Source organism: Alosa alosa, chromosome 16 (genome assembly GCF_017589495.1).
Source record: "Alosa alosa isolate M-15738 ecotype Scorff River chromosome 16, AALO_Geno_1.1, whole genome shotgun sequence".
NCBI lineage: Eukaryota > Metazoa > Chordata > Actinopteri > Clupeiformes > Clupeidae > Alosa > Alosa alosa.
In genome coordinates, this window is record NC_063204.1 from 11,752,051 (window position 1) to 11,771,627 (window position 19,577).

General features: G+C 42.2%; 1 protein-coding gene across 1 annotated transcript in view; it reads left to right on the forward strand.

The window, feature by feature from the left end:
* mcamb (melanoma cell adhesion molecule b) overlaps nucleotides 1–9,547 on the forward strand; it is a 40,926-nt gene extending 31,379 nt beyond the window's left edge. The window contains 10 exon segments of the mRNA XM_048266997.1: nucleotides 198–322; nucleotides 597–750; nucleotides 1,345–1,383; nucleotides 2,164–2,247; nucleotides 3,425–3,466; nucleotides 3,959–4,000; nucleotides 6,998–7,042; nucleotides 8,074–8,200; nucleotides 8,517–8,632; nucleotides 9,081–9,547. Coding sequence (XP_048122954.1) covers nucleotides 198–322; nucleotides 597–750; nucleotides 1,345–1,383; nucleotides 2,164–2,247; nucleotides 3,425–3,466; nucleotides 3,959–4,000; nucleotides 6,998–7,042; nucleotides 8,074–8,200; nucleotides 8,517–8,625 — 767 coding nt within the window. The 3' untranslated portion in view covers nucleotides 8,626–8,632; nucleotides 9,081–9,547.
* Nucleotides 9,548–19,577: the final 10,030 nt, after the last annotated feature.

Sequence of the window (19,577 nt, forward strand, 5' to 3'; positions counted from 1 at the left end):
TACATCATCCGTGTCCTTCTCTCCTCTTCTTCTGTCTTCTGTCTTTTTTCATCACCTCTCCCCAGACCTCCCCACACCATTTGTGTGTGTGTGTGTGTGTGTGTGTGTGGGTGAGTGTGTGTGTTTGTAAGGATGTCTTGTAACATCGAGTTTCATAAAACAAATAAGATAAATGGCTGCTGTACCGAATCCCGTAGGTCAGCCGCAGATCACAGACGTCAGGGAGGAGGACCTGCAGGATGGTGAGAACTCTGTGAACATCACCTGTGTGGTGCAGGGCTACCCCACACCCTCAATCACCTGGGACTTACCTGACCAGGAGGTAATAGCTCATCACCCATAACCCTTAGCACCTTTCAGCAGCGAAGGGCTACTTTTAGCCTGGTGGCTAATGGGCTTGGCTGTTGTGCTTGGAGTTCTGGTTTTGTGTCAGTCTGTTTTGTCTGAGTACACAACTAAAGAGAACAGCATGTGGTTTTCTCTGAATTGCACTTATCGGGTTTTGTGTGTGTGTGTTGTGTTTTGTGTGTGTGTGTGTGTGTGTGTGTGTGTGTGTGTGTCTGTGTGTGTGTGTGTGTGTATGCTTGTGCCCTCAGCAGGACCTGAATGGACTGTCCAGTAGCATGGAGATCACTGGTGGTGGTGGTGCCATCAGCACCCTGACAGTGAAGGCCACATCCAAGCTGTCAGTGGTCTGTGAAGCAGTGAATGAGTTTGGAAAAGACAGCCGAGTCCACAAGATTGAGTCCAGTAAGTCCCTTAGTGATGTACTTCTTCAGCACTGTGCGTGCGTATGTTTGTCATTTGCAATATTGTAATGTACATTGCCATGGTAGTAGGGAAGTGCGATATTGATTCAAATATATATTTTAAATTTATTTCACTTATGCTAATAGGATATTATTGATCTCTTATTCATTAATGGATTTTATTCCTTATTAATTAATGGCATTAATGGAAACAGCATAATTAACAAAAACAAATCTTAATTATTTGCTTCAAACTGAAGCATTCAAGTAAAATAAACAGGACACTTCACCAGCAGTGCAAGTATTAATCAGGGTCAGAGTGACGTAAATTTCGTCTGAATTATAGGTGCAGCTCTATACACACGTGACCACAAGCTACAAGAAAGGTTCTAGAAAGGTTAATGTAATATGACCTTTTTTAGCATTGTGTACAAGTGTTGATAATATTAGCTCGCACAACACAATTAAGACATTATGGTAGACAATACATATATCGCACATCCCTACATGGTACACGTATGGACAGTATTTGGTTCATGAAATTAATTGACATGTTTACATGTGAAGAGTGTGTTTTGGTTTTCTCACTCCACAGTTGAACCTGAAACGACTCCCCTTCCCACTACTACTACTCGTAAGTGTGTGTTTGTGTGTGTCTTTCTGTGCTGTGCTTCTCACGTGTGCCGACACGCTGTTCTCTCATTCACGAGACGTGTCCAGACAGACATCCCTCTCAAGCGCAACCCGTCCACAGTGGCTGTGGCTACTTGACTGTGTGTTTGCATGCTGAAGATGAAGGGAGTCACCGCAACTGCAGGGTGATGACCTATGCTAAGCTCAGACGAGCACTGATAGGAATTAGCATACTGTACACACCATTCAGTCACTTACACATGGGGTTGTTTTTACCTTAAAAAACACAAGACATGGCGCAACACATGGTGCAACATGCAAAACAGGCAGACGTGTCTTTTCTCATTTTATATACTTACAGGGTTAGCACCTTTGGTTTGGCATGTGGTTGCAGTGATGCCATGACTTCATGTGAGAACATATTAACATTTCAGTGCGTGCAATAACCCAGTCTGACACAGTTAGCCTACTGTAGCTCAGCATAATTCACTGGAAGTGGGTTAGACCAGTTAGCCTATAGCTAGCCTATAGCTAAAAGCAAGCTATAGGCTAACTGGTCCAACCCACTTGGATTTTCAGTTTCCAAAAAACAGACATTGCTACATGTTTGTTTAAGAGCATGTTGCACTTGTCAGGCTCTGTCAACAGCTCATTGTAAAGTCCATTGCTTAAAGTTACCTTATGCTTGTGAAAGGATGTTTTTACAGCTACTGATAGATTGGAGTGATAGATTTTTGAAGACAATTGTTAACAGACAACTCTTGTGCTTGCGGTTCGTCAGCCCCAACAATAGTGTTCGACACCACTACTCCAGGCAGCGTTCAGATAGGTTTGTCCTCCACAACGGAGACTGATCAGAGTTCAGGTTTGTTATTTGATCTTTGACCCCCACCAGTCCTTCATCATGGCTTTCACCCCCCCCCCATCTCATCCAAGCAGCACAAAGCCTGTACCTCCCTCTATGGGCAGCCTGCTAAGCTTGGAATCCATTTCTGTCCATTGTGGAGAAAAGGATTCACCATGCTAGTGTGCTTCTAGTGAATCTAACCAGCTACCACCAGTCACAGCTTCAGACATGAGTTTGACAGCTGAGGTACAGATGTGACTATGAGCCCAACAAGTAGGCTACCCATCACAACATCACAACCCAGCTAACTGAAGTATACAGAACTTAAAGTACTCAGGCACTGTGCCTGATTTCCAGCGTTTGCCAGGCTGTTTAAGACTTGAAAATGAATAATGCCTATAGTGGCTTCAAAAATGTCTGGTAGCTTCAGGCATGGACATGTTCCTTACTTTAAGCCCTGAGTATATCTAAACCCATTACAGAGTTAAACCCAGCTACTAGCAGGAGATCTGATCCTGATTACCCACTTTCACTAAAACACAATAGCCCACCCTATATCCAATTCTAATTACCCATTACAAATAATAACAAAACCAGCAACCTGCAGTAGATTCACTTCAGACTACATGTCACAGACCAAAGCCTATGTACCCACAGTAATCCAGACTACACAGCTACCTGGAGTATACCCAGTCCAGGTCACATGACTACCTAACTACCAGCTCCATACTGACCCCATGCAGTCCCACTCTATTCGCCATATTCACACGGCGGCCACGAGACTAGAGGGTACACAAACCATAGGATTGTTGTGTTCTATGCATTCGCGAATAGGTAGCGAAAACACATTAATGATATAGTAACCCCATAGCCTCCTATTGGTTTACACAGTGGCCGCCATGTGAATAAGGCTAATACTCCAGCTACCTGCTCCCTGCTCATACCTATGCAATGACTCGAGCTCAAGATGGAAAACTCACCTTGCGTGTCATATCTAACACTACCCATGCTTCCCTCCTCTTGTATACTCCAGACCTCGGATTCCACCACAATTTTGCTCGCTAATATATATATATATATATATATATATATATATTCCTATATGTATTATTATATAATAATAAGAAAACATCATACTTTTCAGTCCTATTTATGTGAAGTTTCACATATTTATGTATTGTTGTTTTGTCTGCAGTGGTGCCAGAAAGTAATGCTACAGCTGGCCCTAGTATCAAGTGTAAGTGTGTTCCTACAGGAACAATCTCACATATGTCTGCTTACCTTACCTGCTTACCTTAATGCCAGCTTAGTTTGCCTGAGGCATCTAGACAGCTCAGTTAAGCCCAAGTTGTTTCATCCTACATAGGGGTGTCTCTCACTTATGCACAGCTTGTCTTGGGAAGAGCCATGCCCCTTAAGATTCAATTCACCTGGTGCAGGAGCAGACGTATGCTCTTCCTATTCTAGAAAGTTCTTTTAGTCAAATACAACTGCCACACGACACAGACTATTTATTTTTCAATGAGTGCTAATAAAGTTAACAGATTAGATATCTAATACTACCCATGCTTCCTTCCTTTTGCATACTGCAGACCTCGGATCCACCACAGTCCTGCTCGCTAATATTTATTTGTTTTTCTATATATTTTTACAAACATGAAAACATCATACTTTTCAGTCCTATCTGTGTGAAGTTTCACATATTTATGTATTGTTGTTTTGTCTGCAGCTGTGCCAGAAAGTAATGCTACAGCTGGCACTAGTACCAAGTGTAAGTGTGTCCCTATGGGAACAATCTCACATGTGTCTGCTTGTTTATGCTCTCTCTTCTGTGATGTTTACCTTAATGCCAGCTATAGTTTGCCTGAGGCATCTAGACAGCTCAGTTTAGCCCAAGTTGTTTCATAATACATAGGCTTGGTGTCGGTCACTTAAAGGTACACTATGCAAGATTTTCACCTTAATATAATCTTTACAAAACCAATTTGATGGTAAATTAACTTGTTATAGGCGAATCATTCACCTATAGTATAATAACAGATAACAGACACAGACATAGAGAAGCATAATAGAAAACAACAACAACAACAAATAACCCCTTGTTGGTTTACACACTTACCTCTAGTGCATCCCTCGCAGGGCTTTAAAGCACTTAGTGGGATGGTTTGCAGCCAGAGAGAAACAATAGAAGACAGTTGCTCTCTCTTAGCTGCCGGGTGTGTATGAATGAGTGAATGTGTGTGTGTGTGTGTGTGTGTATGAATGAGATAGTGTCTGTGACGTGTGTGTGTGCAGGGTGCGATTTGTAGGGGGGGATGGTGAGGATCCCCCTCTGGTTTTCCTATCCCTACCTCTGCTAAATTATTTTTATCGTCGGGGGGGACAACATTTATCCCCCTCTGCCCCTCATATTGATTAATGCTACTTCATATAAGTAAAAGCTGCAACGTGAGAACAGTCTAGTAGGCTAGCCTACATAATAATCTGACATCAAGCGACCGTCACCGTCAGCACTGATGCTGCTGACACAGTGGCTCGCGTGATAACTTAATTTGGCCTTGATCGTGCAGGACATTTCAGAATGTCGAGTGTGTAATCCATCATAAATGGCTAGGTTCAATGGAAAAAGTTAGCTGGACAAATGAAAAGAAAACGACGAAGGATTCAGTGAAGCATAATAATGTTTTAGAACCTTCAAAATTAGAAAACTGATGCAACTGAGATGGAGGACAACTGCATTAGAGAGTAGAACGCATTAGGCCTATTGTTCAAGGAACCTACATTAAATGAGGAGATATTTGCTGAATGTCACAAAAAAGTGTTACAGAAATTGCTTGGCATCGCTTATTCAATGGCTCTCTACCGAAACACCTGTAGTTTTGCGAGGAGGACGAACGAGAAAGCACTTTCGTTTGATAAATCAGCCAGTAGTAGACAAATAACTTTTAGAAATAATCTGTACTGCAAAACGAATGTTGGTGGGTATTTAAACTATCTAGCGGGTGTTTTAACAGCTGCAAGAAATAGAAGCTTCATTGTCTTTATGTTCTGGTTAAGTAAAATTATTTTCATAAAACTTCAAGTTGCCCTATAACTTTACTCTCCAAACTCTTCACTGCACTGTAGGCAATTAACTGACAGTATGATAGGCTATTTATTTTCTGTAGGCTACAATAAACTATTTTCAACTTTTGCAATATTACGCGACTTGGCTACTGAATAAAATCAGCAGGAGAGAGAATGCACGTAGCCTACATGGCGTGTAAGAAGCAATGTGTAGGCTATTTGGTTACCAAATAACACTGTTAGCCAATTCACTAACTTAAGACTTCAGTGCCATCATATACAACGTTTTTTTTTTCACAACAAATACAGAAAGGATGGAGGCAGCAAAAGTAGTGAAGTCATTTCAGATGGGGCAAGAACAAGGTGAATTTGTATGCTTGTCAAAACGTAGTCCTACCCTGCATTAGAGGAGCTGATCATCATACCAAGCACACTCGCTGTTTAAAGTCATACACCACGGTAAACTAAAACTAAAATGTTACAAAGGTGGCAAAAATAATATAGGGTATTATTAGCCATGACATTACTAGGCTATGAATCGTTCGTTCATTTTTTTTTTTTTTTTTTTTTTTTTGGGGGGGGGGGTTACAAACTTATTCAAAATCATCCCCCCCTCTGATTTTTACACAAATCACACCCTGTGTGTGTGTGTGCGTGCGTATCTTTGTGTGTGTGTGTGTGTATGAATGAGATAGTGTCTGTGACGTGTGTGTGTGTGTGTGTGTGTGTGTGTGTGTGCGTGCGTATCTTTGTGTGTGTGTGTGTGTGTGTGTGTGTGTGTGTGCGTGCGTATCTTTGTGTGTGTGTGTGTGTGTGTGTGTGTGTGTGTGTGTGTGTGTGGTTTTGGTTGTGTGGCCAGGCAGCTGCTGGTTCTGGCCCACACGTGGTGTTCAGTCAGCTGCTCTCAGGGTCAGGCCTGGCTACTCCCATTACCTCAGCAGGCCTCTGGAGCACTAGCTCATAATCACACCCCCAGACGAAGCATCCGCTCTTCTTTGTGTGTGAGTGTGTGTGTGTGTGTGTGTGTGCGCGCGTGCGCGGATGTGTTTGTTTGTTTGTCTGTGCATGTGTGTGTGAGTGCGTTAGTGTGTGGCTGTATGTGTGTTTGTCTTTGTCTGTGTTTATCTGTGTGTGTGTGTGTGTGTGAGAGAGAGTGTGTGTGTGTGTGTGTGTGTCTCTGACGCCACTGGAGAGAGCTGCTATCTGTCAGAGAGGCAAACTGAATTATTAGAGATGGACACAAACACAAGGCACTACACATAACAAAAATCTAATTGACTCTTTAAGGGTCTCACTACAAAACAGTACTAATGGTCCAAACAAATCAGAGCAACCTGAAGTGTATTACAGCATATTCGCATAGCGCATTGCATACATTTACATTTACATTGAACTTCCTGGCAAACTATCCAGCTGTAGTTTGGCAGGGCAGGAGAGATTTTGTTCTACAGTAGCTAAGGGGGTGGGTTGAGCTCGGTTCTAAAGGGTGGTTCTAACAGATGAGGGGAAGGAAAAGCTTGGTTCTGGAGGATGGCTGTACCTAATGAGTGGTGGGACAAGATAGATTTGAAAGGGTGCCTCTGACTAATTAGGGGTGTAATGAGCTCGGTTCTAGGGTGCGGAACTCACTAATGACTAGTAGAATGATCCCGGTTCTCGAGGACGGTTCTGACTCCTTCCTCTTCTGTTTGTGGTTCTCCAGCCGGCGGGTCGGTAACAGTAAAGCCTCCAAGGAGAGTCCATAAAGGTTTGTCATGTTGGTCCTAACCACCCTGCAGCGCCCCCCACCCCCCCCCCCCCCCAAACACACACACCATCACTGCTTTTCCTCTTCCACCTTAAGCACAGCAGCAACAGTACTCCGTGAGCACGCCTGGCCTCTGGGCTATCAGCAGGACTCTACTCCACTCAGCACTGCACTGCACTTCATTGCACTATACTGCATCCTGTGGCCTTTTACATTCAGACGTGTGGAGGCATCAGCAACCATCAGCAGATCCTTAGGATAGGTACCGCAATGACAGGAATCTCAGAAGATGCTTCTGTAAATATAATATAATATAATATAATATAATATAATATAATATAATATAATGTAATATTTCTCAATAGATAATGTTGTACCCTGTATTCCTAGTCTGGGGTAGTGACTAGGCTAGACAAAGAAACACTGAACATTTTCAGTTGATCCATCCTGCATCTATCTGTTGAGGATGCGGTGATGGTGTGCTTGCTTTTGCCTCCACCGACTCCTAAATGTAAAGATGCCTTTTCTCCTAAAACAGCCTCAGCCTCTTCCTCCTCCTCAGAACGGATCTGCCAGAGGGGAGGACCCGTTTGGAAGCACCCTCACTATGAGTCACATCATGGAGCCTCACCCTCTTTCCCCACACATAGAGGAAAGGCTCTATGTCCTGCCATTTCCACACACACAGATGAGAAGCTGTGTGTGTCCTCTATGCTGCCTGTACACCTTTATTCTTCCACCAGCACTCTCTGTCTTTCTGTCAGCACCTGTTTATCATCTCTGAGTATGAGTGCGCTGATCAGCCGATGAGGCTCACATGGCGTTTGGTCAGCAGCTGCTCAGAGATGCTAAACTGCTTGGGAATGCTGCATGAGTGGGATGCCCTTCTTTTCCTCTACACCCTGCATCTGGCTTTTGCACGGGTCAAGGCTTCCCGTCGCCAGGAGCTTTCCTCTCCTCTTCCTCCCCCTCACAGTGCTTTCCTCCTCCTTTACTCACCTGTTGCTGTATTTCTTTTTGTCATCCACCAGAGGGCAGTGGCGTGATCATCGCAGTCCTCATCATTTGCGTCCTTCTGCTGGCCATCCTGGGAAGCGTCCTCTACTTCCTGTACAAAAAGGGCAAGATTCCCTGCGGACGTTCAGGAAAGCAGGACCTGTACGTTCACATCCCTTACACTGTTAAATTAAGAGCCTAAAGGTGTTGTCCATGACCTGGTCAGGGTCACAGGCTAATCCTTTAAAGGGCATGTTTGAAAGGCTCATTGGGCATGTTGTTGTTATGAATAATACTGTAATTAAACTGTAAATCACTCAGGTTTATTAATGATTAACTACACAAATTATATTATAATCATTTGGGTGTAAATTACATCTTAGAGTGGGTGAAAAAAAATCAATGTTGCAAAACAAATGTTGATTGTTCTTAATTAAGGTAATTGCAAACCATTCATAAGCAAATATTCTATCTGCAGAACAAAACAGAAGTCTAATAAAGATGCCATCGTCATGGAGATGAAGACGGATAAGTCAGACGAGGCCGTTCTTTTACAGGGAGTCAACGGGGAGAAAAAAACTCCCTAGTGAGCAGGTAACCAGGGAAACAGTAACAGCAACAAGTCCACTAATAATATCATACGCAGGAGAAGCCTGCAGTATTTCCACTGTATGATATGATTTCCTTCAGATCTAATTACCTTAACTACACTAAACACCAGGCCTTTCCATGGGACTCTGTACACCCACTGTCCAGTATGGTTTCATTAAATGTTATAAGAGGATTATGTCATCAGCATACACATTTGCTTAAAAATACAAAATGCTTCATGCCAAGCAAGGTAAGGTAAGGTGCCGAATGAGGTGTGAATAATACCGTAGTAGTAATACTTATGTCTTGTGTTGGTTGTGTGCACTTCCTTCCTTTCCTCTCTCTCTCTCTCTCTCTCTCTCTCTCTCTCTCTCTCTCTCTCTCTCTCTCTCTCTCTCTCTCTCTCTCTCTCTCTCTCTCTCTCTCTCTCTCTCTCTCTCTTGTTGTCCAGAGTGGAGTTACCGGACATGCGGCTGTGACTGCTCTGCCCTGAGAGCAGGAGCAGAAGCAGTGTGCTCCGACCCACCGTCCAGATGCCACTCAGGGGCCTAACCCTAACACAGCTATCCACTTCTGCACCCCACCCCACCCAAGCCAACCCCACACACCTCCAGATCCCACACCGATACCCCACACAGCCCCACACATCCACGAAACACAGTTACCCTCATAAATTCCTAATGTACAACTACCAAACATATCTAGACGGAATCCAATTACCAAACACATCTAGCCAAATTCACCTACCAAACACAGTTACCTTCGCACACCCATGTGTAAGTCCAGCTCCACACTCTAGATCCACAAGCACCTATCTGCCCTGCCAGCCAGTGATCTACAGAATGCTGCAGGTCATACCCGTCCTCTGCCACTGCCCCGTGGCTCTTTTACCCGCTAGTAAAACCCCACAACCAGGCCCCCCCAAATCTCTGCTCTAGCCTCTTGATCCAGGTTGAAGCCCTGCTGCCCCACCCCCTCCCTCCCCCATCTCACCTCTGTGGAGAGATGCTCTAACAGTGTTGTAGAGTTTAGTGTTATTCCAAGAGTCCCGGTAGACCTGTTATGCAATCAGAAGCCCCTGGCTATATAATGTATATATTATCTACTGTACATATTCCTGGAGAGCAGGTGACTTTAGGACAGATTTGGTCCAGATCTAGTGCCCATCTGAGTCAGATCAAGGCCAGGTGCGCGCTATAGTCAGCTTTGATCTGGGTTTAGATATTTAAAATAGATGAAGAACATTTGCAAAGTGTTATGATCACAGATCCATGTTTTGAGTTCTTTCTTTCTGTTTGTTTTGGATATTTGGTGTTTTTTGTTTTGCTTTGTTTTGTTTTGTTTTGTTTTGTTTTGGTAAGGATATGTTCAGAGTTGTGTATGTCTTTGTGTCGCCTCCTGCTGTTAAAGCTCTGTTGTTTTAGGACAAATGTTGACATTAAACAAGACAGCTTTGCCTCCCAACTACTGTAGCGTGTGGTGGAGACATTGGGTGACTGAATCTGCCTTCAGTTCTAAGGGCAAAATTCAAGGAGATGAATCTGACAAGAAACTGTGATATGAGTTAGAGAGGGAGTTCCTGTCATTTGTAGTACTTTATCTTAAAATCACTGCCCTCTAGAGCACACTGTGCAAATCAGACAATGGCCATTCTCAGTTTTGACAATCAGCTGATCTGTGTTGAATTGCTCCCTAATATCACCTTTCTGCCTCATTTGAGTGTGTGCACTGAATCATTTTGGATTGTCTATTGTATGTTAAAAGAGAGATCAAAACACACACACACACACACACACGCACACACACACTTTGTTTCATAGTTTCCATAATGTTATAGATTTGTTATAGAAGTTTTGTCTACACCCCTTAGAACTTGTCCATCCCCTTCACACAAGAGAAACATAGAAACATAACAGACCAAACTCTTCAGTTTTAAGGCAAATGCGCCACCTATTGGGGACATAGAGGAAAGACTTAATTTCAACTATAATTGTCTGTTTAGTTTTTATGCCATCTTATTATATTACCTGCTGTCTGTGGTGCACTGTTTTTCATTAGTTTTTTTAACAATAAGTCTTTATCTTTTGGCCTTAAGTAAACTTAAGCATTTAGCTTTATGCAAATTTCAACCTCTCTGTGTTTTTTATTCTGCGTTTAAATCGGGCAACTTGCCAGCCACCTAAAAAAGTGCTACTCCTGGGCCCATTGCCTTTGCTCACCCTCAAGCCCCCAACCTGTCTGCACTGCAGAGCTCCTGACCAGTGTTCTGTCGAACCAGTGAAATCAGTTGGATTCAGCTGACTGAGGAGCTGACCCAGCCACCAGGCCTGATTGGGGCCTACTCTGGTACGAACCAGAGCCGTATCCGGGCCAGAGCAAGGACAGACAGGGATCAGATAACGTGCTGACTTAGCTGCCATCATGGTGTGAGTCAGAATATTCATGGTGTGAGTCAGAGACCTCTTGACCTGTATTCAGTGTTGAAGATGCAAATGGTGAAGTAGGTGATGTTATGTAGATTTAAGTATGTATGTAGATGGCACAAGATGCAGAATTTTCCAGAAGTCAAAGACTGCTCTTTTCACTTATGTCATTCAAAGCACAAATGTTCATTATTTGCACCTCTACACAGCAAGGAACTATGCATAGTTTCCCAAACAGTACAATGTCTCATTGCAAAGATGAAGGCAGAGATCCTATTTTTATGTTTAGCAAGTAGAGAAAAATAAGTCATTTTTCAGTCAAAGTACATCCATTAATCATAATCATCACATCAAGATGAACAGTGAACGTGTTGTTAAAGACATGAAGTCTCAGGTCAAAACGCCCAGGGGCTTAGAGCCTGATTGGACTGACTGTTCACACATATCCAATCAAGTGATTTTTATACTCTTCTACTGATTTCTATTCTGTATTTTTATGTTGTGTCCATGAGAGTTTGTGTCTAAGGCCTCTTCTTTTACTTGCTTTTTAAAATGCTCTACTTCTGTGCCTTTACTGAAAATAAAATATAAAAATGAAAAAAATGTCTCCTTGTCTATTTGTCAAAAGTTTCTGGGTGCAAAATCTGTGTTGTGGAGAATGGCTGGTTGAAATAGGCTTAGAAGCTGCTGTATTCTGCAGGTCTGTTGAGGTTGATGTCATGGAGCGTGTTGAAATATGTGAAAGCTATAAATCCAATCCAAGGCATCAAAACCAATTCGACATAGAACCATCACATCAATAAACCATGACCATTGAGGACAGTCAGATAAACTAGCCATAGAAGTCAGGCCAGTACCCTTGTTTGGCTCATGGAGACAACAGAACTCCCACCCACAGGTGGCAGTGTGTAGCAGTCAGTCTGCACCACAGCATTGCCAATACCCACAGGACACGTGTTGAACGGGTAGCACCAACCCAAAATAAAGACCATGCACTACAGAGATGTAAAGAAAGGTACTAAAGCTGTCTCCAAACCTTTGGAGGACAGAGCTCAAGATGCTATCGCTCAAAACTGGCTTCCTCATTGTCCAAACTTCAGTCAAACGAGTGAGTGATTAAACAGTCTGTCACAGGCCGTCTGTGAATCCTGCATGTGTAGCATCCTTCTTAGGGAGAGAGCGAGATCACACCACCCCTTGGTTTAGGCCTAGAGCAGAGGGGAGCTCTGGTAAATATTTTTCAGATTTATCTTTGGCCATTTCATATAAAAAAATAAACACTTTTATTTATTTTATTTTAGAATGAAAGAGTTAGGCAAATGGACACAAATAGCAGAGACAGACAATGTAGGAAAGACAACAATGAACGGCCATACAAAGACCACATGATGTATAGTTGTTACTCGGTTGCACAAAAAACACTCCTTAGCCATGAGGAGCTATGATTAGTCCTCCTAATTTGCACCACAATAGACAGATATGTTGGTAAATCAGTTTATTAATACAAAACGCTTGGCCAAGGTGGCAGGCAGGACAGCACAGCACACTATGGATGACTGGGCAATAATGGTGAAAATGCTGCAATATAACCAAGTGGCACGCAATTCAAATCAGTGTGAAAACCCCAGTGCATGTAAGGACACATCAAACACAGTTTGAGTACAACACAGCACCACAGCAACCCAAGCCCACAAAAGAGACATTAACCCACAAGTCCAAGCTAAAGGACAGTATGCCAGTGCCACCCGTTCCCCAGTCCTAGGTCCAAGACGGATTAAAAAAGCCCATCCTAGTCGCCGACAAGGAAAAGAAATCCAGGTCCAAACTCAGGTGCATCACAACCATACACGGTTACACGAAAGAAGGGAGAATGAAGTGATTTCCTTTAACTTGATGTTTTTGGGGGCTTTATTTTTTGACAGGATAGTGGAGAATGACAGGGGAGTGTTTATCCCTTTAATTGACAGGATAGTGGAGAATGACAGGAAGTGAGTGTCAGGGGTGGGATCCGGAAAGGACAATATGTCTCCTCCATACTGGCAGGAAGGAAGGTTTCCTCAAAAACAAACTTAGAAATAATGCACCCCAATTGCCAATGCATTCATGTTCATATTATCCAAAAATCCAGTACAATATCACTTTTTTTTTTATAATACAACTACAATCTCATCTTGTTTTTGCAATTTGTAGAACTGATATACAGGTACTTCCTGCAATGAGATGTGTTGCAGAAAGAGTGCACCTTATTTTGACCTGTGACCACGTTGTTTTTGTGTTATGCTCGTCTCAGAGACCTTTTAAGACTTTTAAAGACATTTTGTCTTTAAAACAAGTATGTTAAATGCAGAGAAGCAGCAAATGTATCCATTTGCATTATCATATGTACTTGTTTTGTATTGGGAGACAGTTAAGAGTTAAGTTGAAACAACTCTTAATAATCTCATTGGAATGTCAGCCGAAACTATCAGCAGGAATGTCAGCCGAAACCAATACGCCCGACACAATGTTTTTATAAAAGATGTTAAACGGCTCAGACTACTTTCGAGGAATGAAACTGCTCTAACTCGTTTTAGAGTTAAGGTTGGCTGCCATCTGATTTGTTCCAAAGCTTTAGTCCTGGAACATCATGTAATGTGGAATCACAGAATTCTCTGAAGCAGTGCACTGCCTGATAATGAGATAGGCGAATGTATGGTGTATCTACGAAAGCGTCAGTCAGATAAACATTTCTTTAAAATGGTGTTTTAAACTAAGGGTAAAGTGTAATTTTACTGATATGTTACATTGGAATGAATGGCATGCTCCATGCAGTGGCGACAAAGGGGCAGCCGTGGCCTATTGGTTAGTGTTTCGGACTTGTAACCGGAGGGTTGCCGGTTTGAACCCCGGCCAGTAGGCACGGCTGAAGTGCTCTTGAGCAAGGCACCTAACCCCTCACTGCTCCCCGAGCGCCGCTGTTGTTGCAGGCAGCTCACTGCGCCGGGATTAGTGTGTGCTTCACTTCACTGTGTGCTGAGTGTGTTTCAGTAATTCACGGATTGGGATAAATGCAGAGACCAACTTTCCCTCACGGGATCAAAAGAGTATATACATGTATACTATACACATGCCCATTAAGCACTTGCCCACCCAGACTTCAGTAAAGTCTTAAAGAACCCCCAATATTGCATAATATGTTCCAACTTTGTTCGAGTTTTGTAATCAAACATGGATTGATTCTCTTGCTCCATGTTTTACATCAGATGGATATAACCAACTCCGCTTCAACCCTCTCTGATGTAACCCTTAACATGCTTGTCCTGTCAATGTTACAGACCCTCATACTACCCATATTCACAGCACATACAGCCAAGTACTTTTCAGGAAATGTGAGGTCTTGAGAAAGAAAATTGGAAGTACAGATTTTCCGGGATATCAATCCCTGTTTCCATTGAACACTGACCCCATGAGAAAAATATGTACATTTGCTGTCCCAGGGCTCCCTTAAAAAAGAGATTTAACATCTCAATGTCACGAACATGAACATGAACATGAACATTGACAAAGGATGGATAATAATATTTTACAAATTAGGGGGTAGGGTTACATTTTGTAGTAACCCTTTTGTAGTAGTTTGTGTTTATCAAGCAAATCATAAACTTTTGATATCAAATTAACCAGCAGTAGCACAGGAAAGTTGTGATATTATCACTATGTTGACAGAATTGTAAGAAAAACAAACTTTAGTGAACTGCAGACAGCAAAACCGCATATCAAACTTGGTTAAAAAAAATACTTGTTGGCTATTCGCTCAAGAAGTAGTTGATATATTGCCAAATAAGCATGCTAGTGATGCAGGAGGTCTTATACCGGTCAGTTTGATACTAAACATAACCCTGTTGGAGCATAATTTAGAGTATAGGCCTACAGAATGACAACATCGATTTTAAAGTGTCGCGAAAATGTCAGTTGAACGAAAGCACTAAATATGTCAAAACTATATGACCGCACCATTCCCCAGAGTGCCACCATGTTTTTTATGAACCATCAGGGTCCCCTTGAGGCATCTAGCATAGTGGCTTGCTTTCATACCAAAATTCTCACGGGGCTTTATTTTGTGCAAGATGCTGCTGGACTATACTCCCTAACATGGTTATAAACATATGACCTTACTTACCATTTAAACTTATACACTTAGCTAGATTACATAGGTTGCCTGATGTAGCTGTAGCCAAAATGTTACATTTACACTCATGTATTTACACTTGGCATGATGATAGAAACACAATTACACATCTACCTAACAAACTAATGAAGTTCCATGTGCGGAATTTGGGCCAAAGTCATCCTTCTTAGTTAAGTGTGCTTAGTGAAGTGAGCAAAGTTTTTATTATTTTTCCCGTCTCCCTAATTTTTTGTCAGCTCTAGTGCCTAGGCCCTTTGAGACAGAGACACCGTTCCAACTTTAAAACGTCCGGTCAGTACCGGTGTAAGTTGGTCGCGAAGATGACGTCAGGTGGGCGTGTCGTTCGTCCGCCATATTGGATTGAACAGAAAGCGAAACTAAATTTTCACAGGTCACAAATTTGGTCCGAACGCCACGAAACTTGATGTACATTATACTTGGACCAAGCCTCACAAAAGTTACCAGAAGGATTTTTGATTTTCGAAAGCGTTTGCCCGTCACAGCCAAACGATATCAGCGGCGAAGCTCCGAAACAGGAAGTCGTCCATATCTCAGGAACACTGTCACATATTCATACCAAATTTTGTATTTGAACTCGGGACTCCAATGTGAGGGTGCATAAGCTAAAAAAAAAAGAAAACATTCCAAAAGTTTCCAGCATTTGGCAAACCACCCACCTGTATTTGATAACTATCACCTTTCACATTTGCAGTTGTACTTCCACCACAATGCCTTCCAAGTATGCACACTGTCTCTGGGCTGCCTTGCCCAATCATGAAATCCTTGCTCAGCCATGGGATAGTATGGACTTACGAACTGAAATGGTAAGGAGAACATTAGCAATTTATTGCTGACGTAGTACAGTTATTTTCACATTGACGGTATTCAAATAAAAATGTTCATTATTGTTAAATATCATGATGGGAGAGTATTATTAAAAATGTTACAAGTATGCAAATGCATATGTTTACGGGCATTTAGGTTTTACTGTGTTGTTTTGTTGTAAAGACATGCAAGGCATTCTGGGCCATGTAATGAACAGTGGCCGGCAGCACTCCATACGTATTAATATGAATAGGTGTTTCTGTAAACCTAGGGACAATAAACAGCTATCTCTGTTACAAAAATGAGCTGGTAATCGCTCATTGAAGAGGGAACTATGATAAAAAGATTGTTTTCCTCAAAGCATGGAGTTCACGACAGAACAAGCAGGAAATGTCACGTTAATGTTAATTACATCTGAATGCAGGTGACAACCTTGTATTACATTTCACATCTACATAGGGTGAGATCATTAGAATTATGTGAGCTTCAGTAAGGAAGGTGCAAATATTATGTAATTTATAATGGGAAATTATTGGAAATGTTATTTCTTGTTTATTCTAATTGCAAACCACACACATCCATTTGTAATCACGTATCATTTAATACTGAAACACTGTCATTTCGTGTATTTGATGTTGCCTAGCAACTGCAGCCAGAGAACGTCTAAGCCTAGCCTAGTTCAGTTTCAGAAGGGATGAGTTCGTGGCCAAACAAGTGCCCAAAATATCGGTTTCCACGTGTATGTGCTGGATGGCGTGCGTCCTTTATGAAAGTAAGTGTTTTTTTAGAGTTACAGACATAATGAGTCATGTTGTAGTGGTCAACATAAATGTGCCCCTTTCAGACATCCCAACTTGCAAAAGTCATTTCAGGGAGGCATCACGAAGCCCCAAAAAAAAAAAAAAAACTTTAGCCTATACAATAATGTCAGTACAACAAATAAGGAAGGCCTATAGATAGAAATTGTGAAAATAAAATATGTAGATTTTGGTAGTTTGGTCTTTTCATGTAGCCTTGGCAACTAGCCATCTAGTAGGCTATAGGCCTGAATAATATGCACATGAATTGACACTTGTTAAACTCACCTCAACATGTCTTTTGCAATCATTTAACCCGCTATGGGCAATGCTAAAGTCACTGTTTACAAACAGTGCAGCGTGCAAGACTAGGTCCATCATTATGTTTTACTCTTATGAGACAAAGGTAGCCTACACTTTGAAATGGGTCTTACATTTTCCTTTTTTTTGAGGCACTGACTCTACCATGACGCTCCTGTTTCTACTGAACTGATTAATTAAGTTTGGGAGAAAAGACATAAAAGCCCGCCTACACTGAAAACTGATTGGTTGATTTAGCGAAACAGGCCAATCAGGATGCTCTCTGTCTTTGATGCGCTCAGACACACACGCACCACCTCTCTCTCTCTCCCCTCGTGTGTGCGCTACACTCAGATGCACACGCGGGTCTCATGCTGGCGCTCTTGATCGCTCACTCTAGATTCCGGGAGATTTTATCTAATTTGCGGGCGTCAGGGAGCCGCTATCAATATGCGGGAGACTCCCGGAACTTCCGGGAGACTTGGGATGTCTGCCCTTTTGTTATTAGAATGCTAAGCGGAGATTTAGCATGTTAAGCAGAGATTTAGTAGCATTCATTTCTTGTGTGGCTAGCTATATGCAGAGCCGGTGACAAGCTTAACTCATTGAATCCCAAGCTGTTTTCGGGAGCTTTGTCCTAGAGTGCCAGCAATCTAGACCATTGTTGATGATTTTTGTACAGCCACAGCATATTCTGTGTTATAGCTATGAACACATACAATGGCTCGTCTAAAAGGTGAGACTTTAAGCTCTCGGTGGGTGCAAACCGTGTATTTCTACACGCCTCTGTTCCTGAGAAATCCCAAGCTAAACAGTGGCTAGTTTTCATCAAAATCGCTGTTTTTTTCTAGAAATGGAGATATAACGTCTTTCATGAAATATGAAGTGTTGCCTGTTACTTACTTGTGTAAACTTTCCAGGAAGTGATCAGCGAGACCTGGCGAGACTGCCACCTAGTGATAGACCCACGAAAATGGCCTGGTTTTGACCTGACGTGCATGCGTCACTGATTCGACCCAAAGCGGCAACCCAGTTATGATAAAATGTCCAGATAAAATGTCCAGATTGTGCGTTTTCATGAGTTTTCGATCATCATATATTTCATTTCCATTAATCACAGAGTTCCCAAAATCACATATAAGGTGTGTTAGAGTGTCTAGTTTCGTAATTAAAAAAAAAGCTAAAAACGTAATATTACTAGCACTCCGGAACAAGGCGTCCGAATTAACGTTTGAATAAACGTAATTTAGCACTCCGGAACAAGGCGTCCGAAGGAGACAATGTAGACAGAAGATTTTCTGAGGACTGTTGATCTTTATTCTCCATATTGCAATGATAGTACAGCCTAACCAAAGTCCAGACCAACCATCAAAGCAATAGGGAGGAGACGTCATCAGCTGGGGCCCCCGACGAAATCTGCCTACGGAGGGCTATACACTATATTTTATACCCCTTGGCCCTCGAGAAGTGCCACCCTCTCACGTCATCCCCAAAAACACCTTTCACCAATCAGCATTCAGCAGGGTCGCTTACATTGGTGGAAACCATCTTCCCATCATGCATAAAACTATATGCAAACCTGTCTAATGCATAGGAAACATGTAAAATAGAGGTTTTCTGGTTCTTTCCATTTTGGGGAAATAGGGCCTTCTTATCTGATTCTCTTCCTAGCTGGACAGGCCCTAAATCATAAGACACAGCGGCCTCCTGCTCACCAGCTGGATAACACCCCCCTTCACTTGACCATGTAAGGAGGAGATGCTCTCATTCTGGTACCCCCAGTACTTTTCCACTCACCCCACTCCTCTGATAGTTGATCTGGCCTACACAAGATACAATGACAGTTTTTTGTGTCATTTCATGTCGCAATGTTTTGAAATCCGTCTACAGGAGCTTCCAATCGCGAGGGAACAATTTTGCATTGCATAACTAAGAGATGCAGTAACACCACCAGCAACAACCAAAACTAACCTATTGTCAACGTGTACATTAAATGTAACGTTTCATTGTGAATCAAATTAAAATGTTCTCTTTGCAAACGTAGGCATAGGCATATGGTGACAGATTAATTTAATAATGTTGCTGCGTGAATCACGGTAAGCGCGAATGAAGTGGCCACTTCTTAATGGGACCCAGTGAATGGAAGTAGTTTAAGTAAAATAGAGATGTTTCAAATAAGATAAGGTTAATCAGAATTCTAGGATATGCCCGCTTGAAAATGGCAGAGATAGAACTGAACTTTGGCCATAGCAACCATCCATTTAGAACGACTGGCCTTCATAGCAACCAAAGATCTTAGCTGTGATGCATGTATATTATGTGATGCAAAGTATAGAAAGGGGATGAAATAGACACAGGTCAAGAAATATAGTGCAATGTAGACAGTAGTAAGCTTACAGTTGATTTACAGAAGGTGGTTTAGAGTAATATGAAGTATT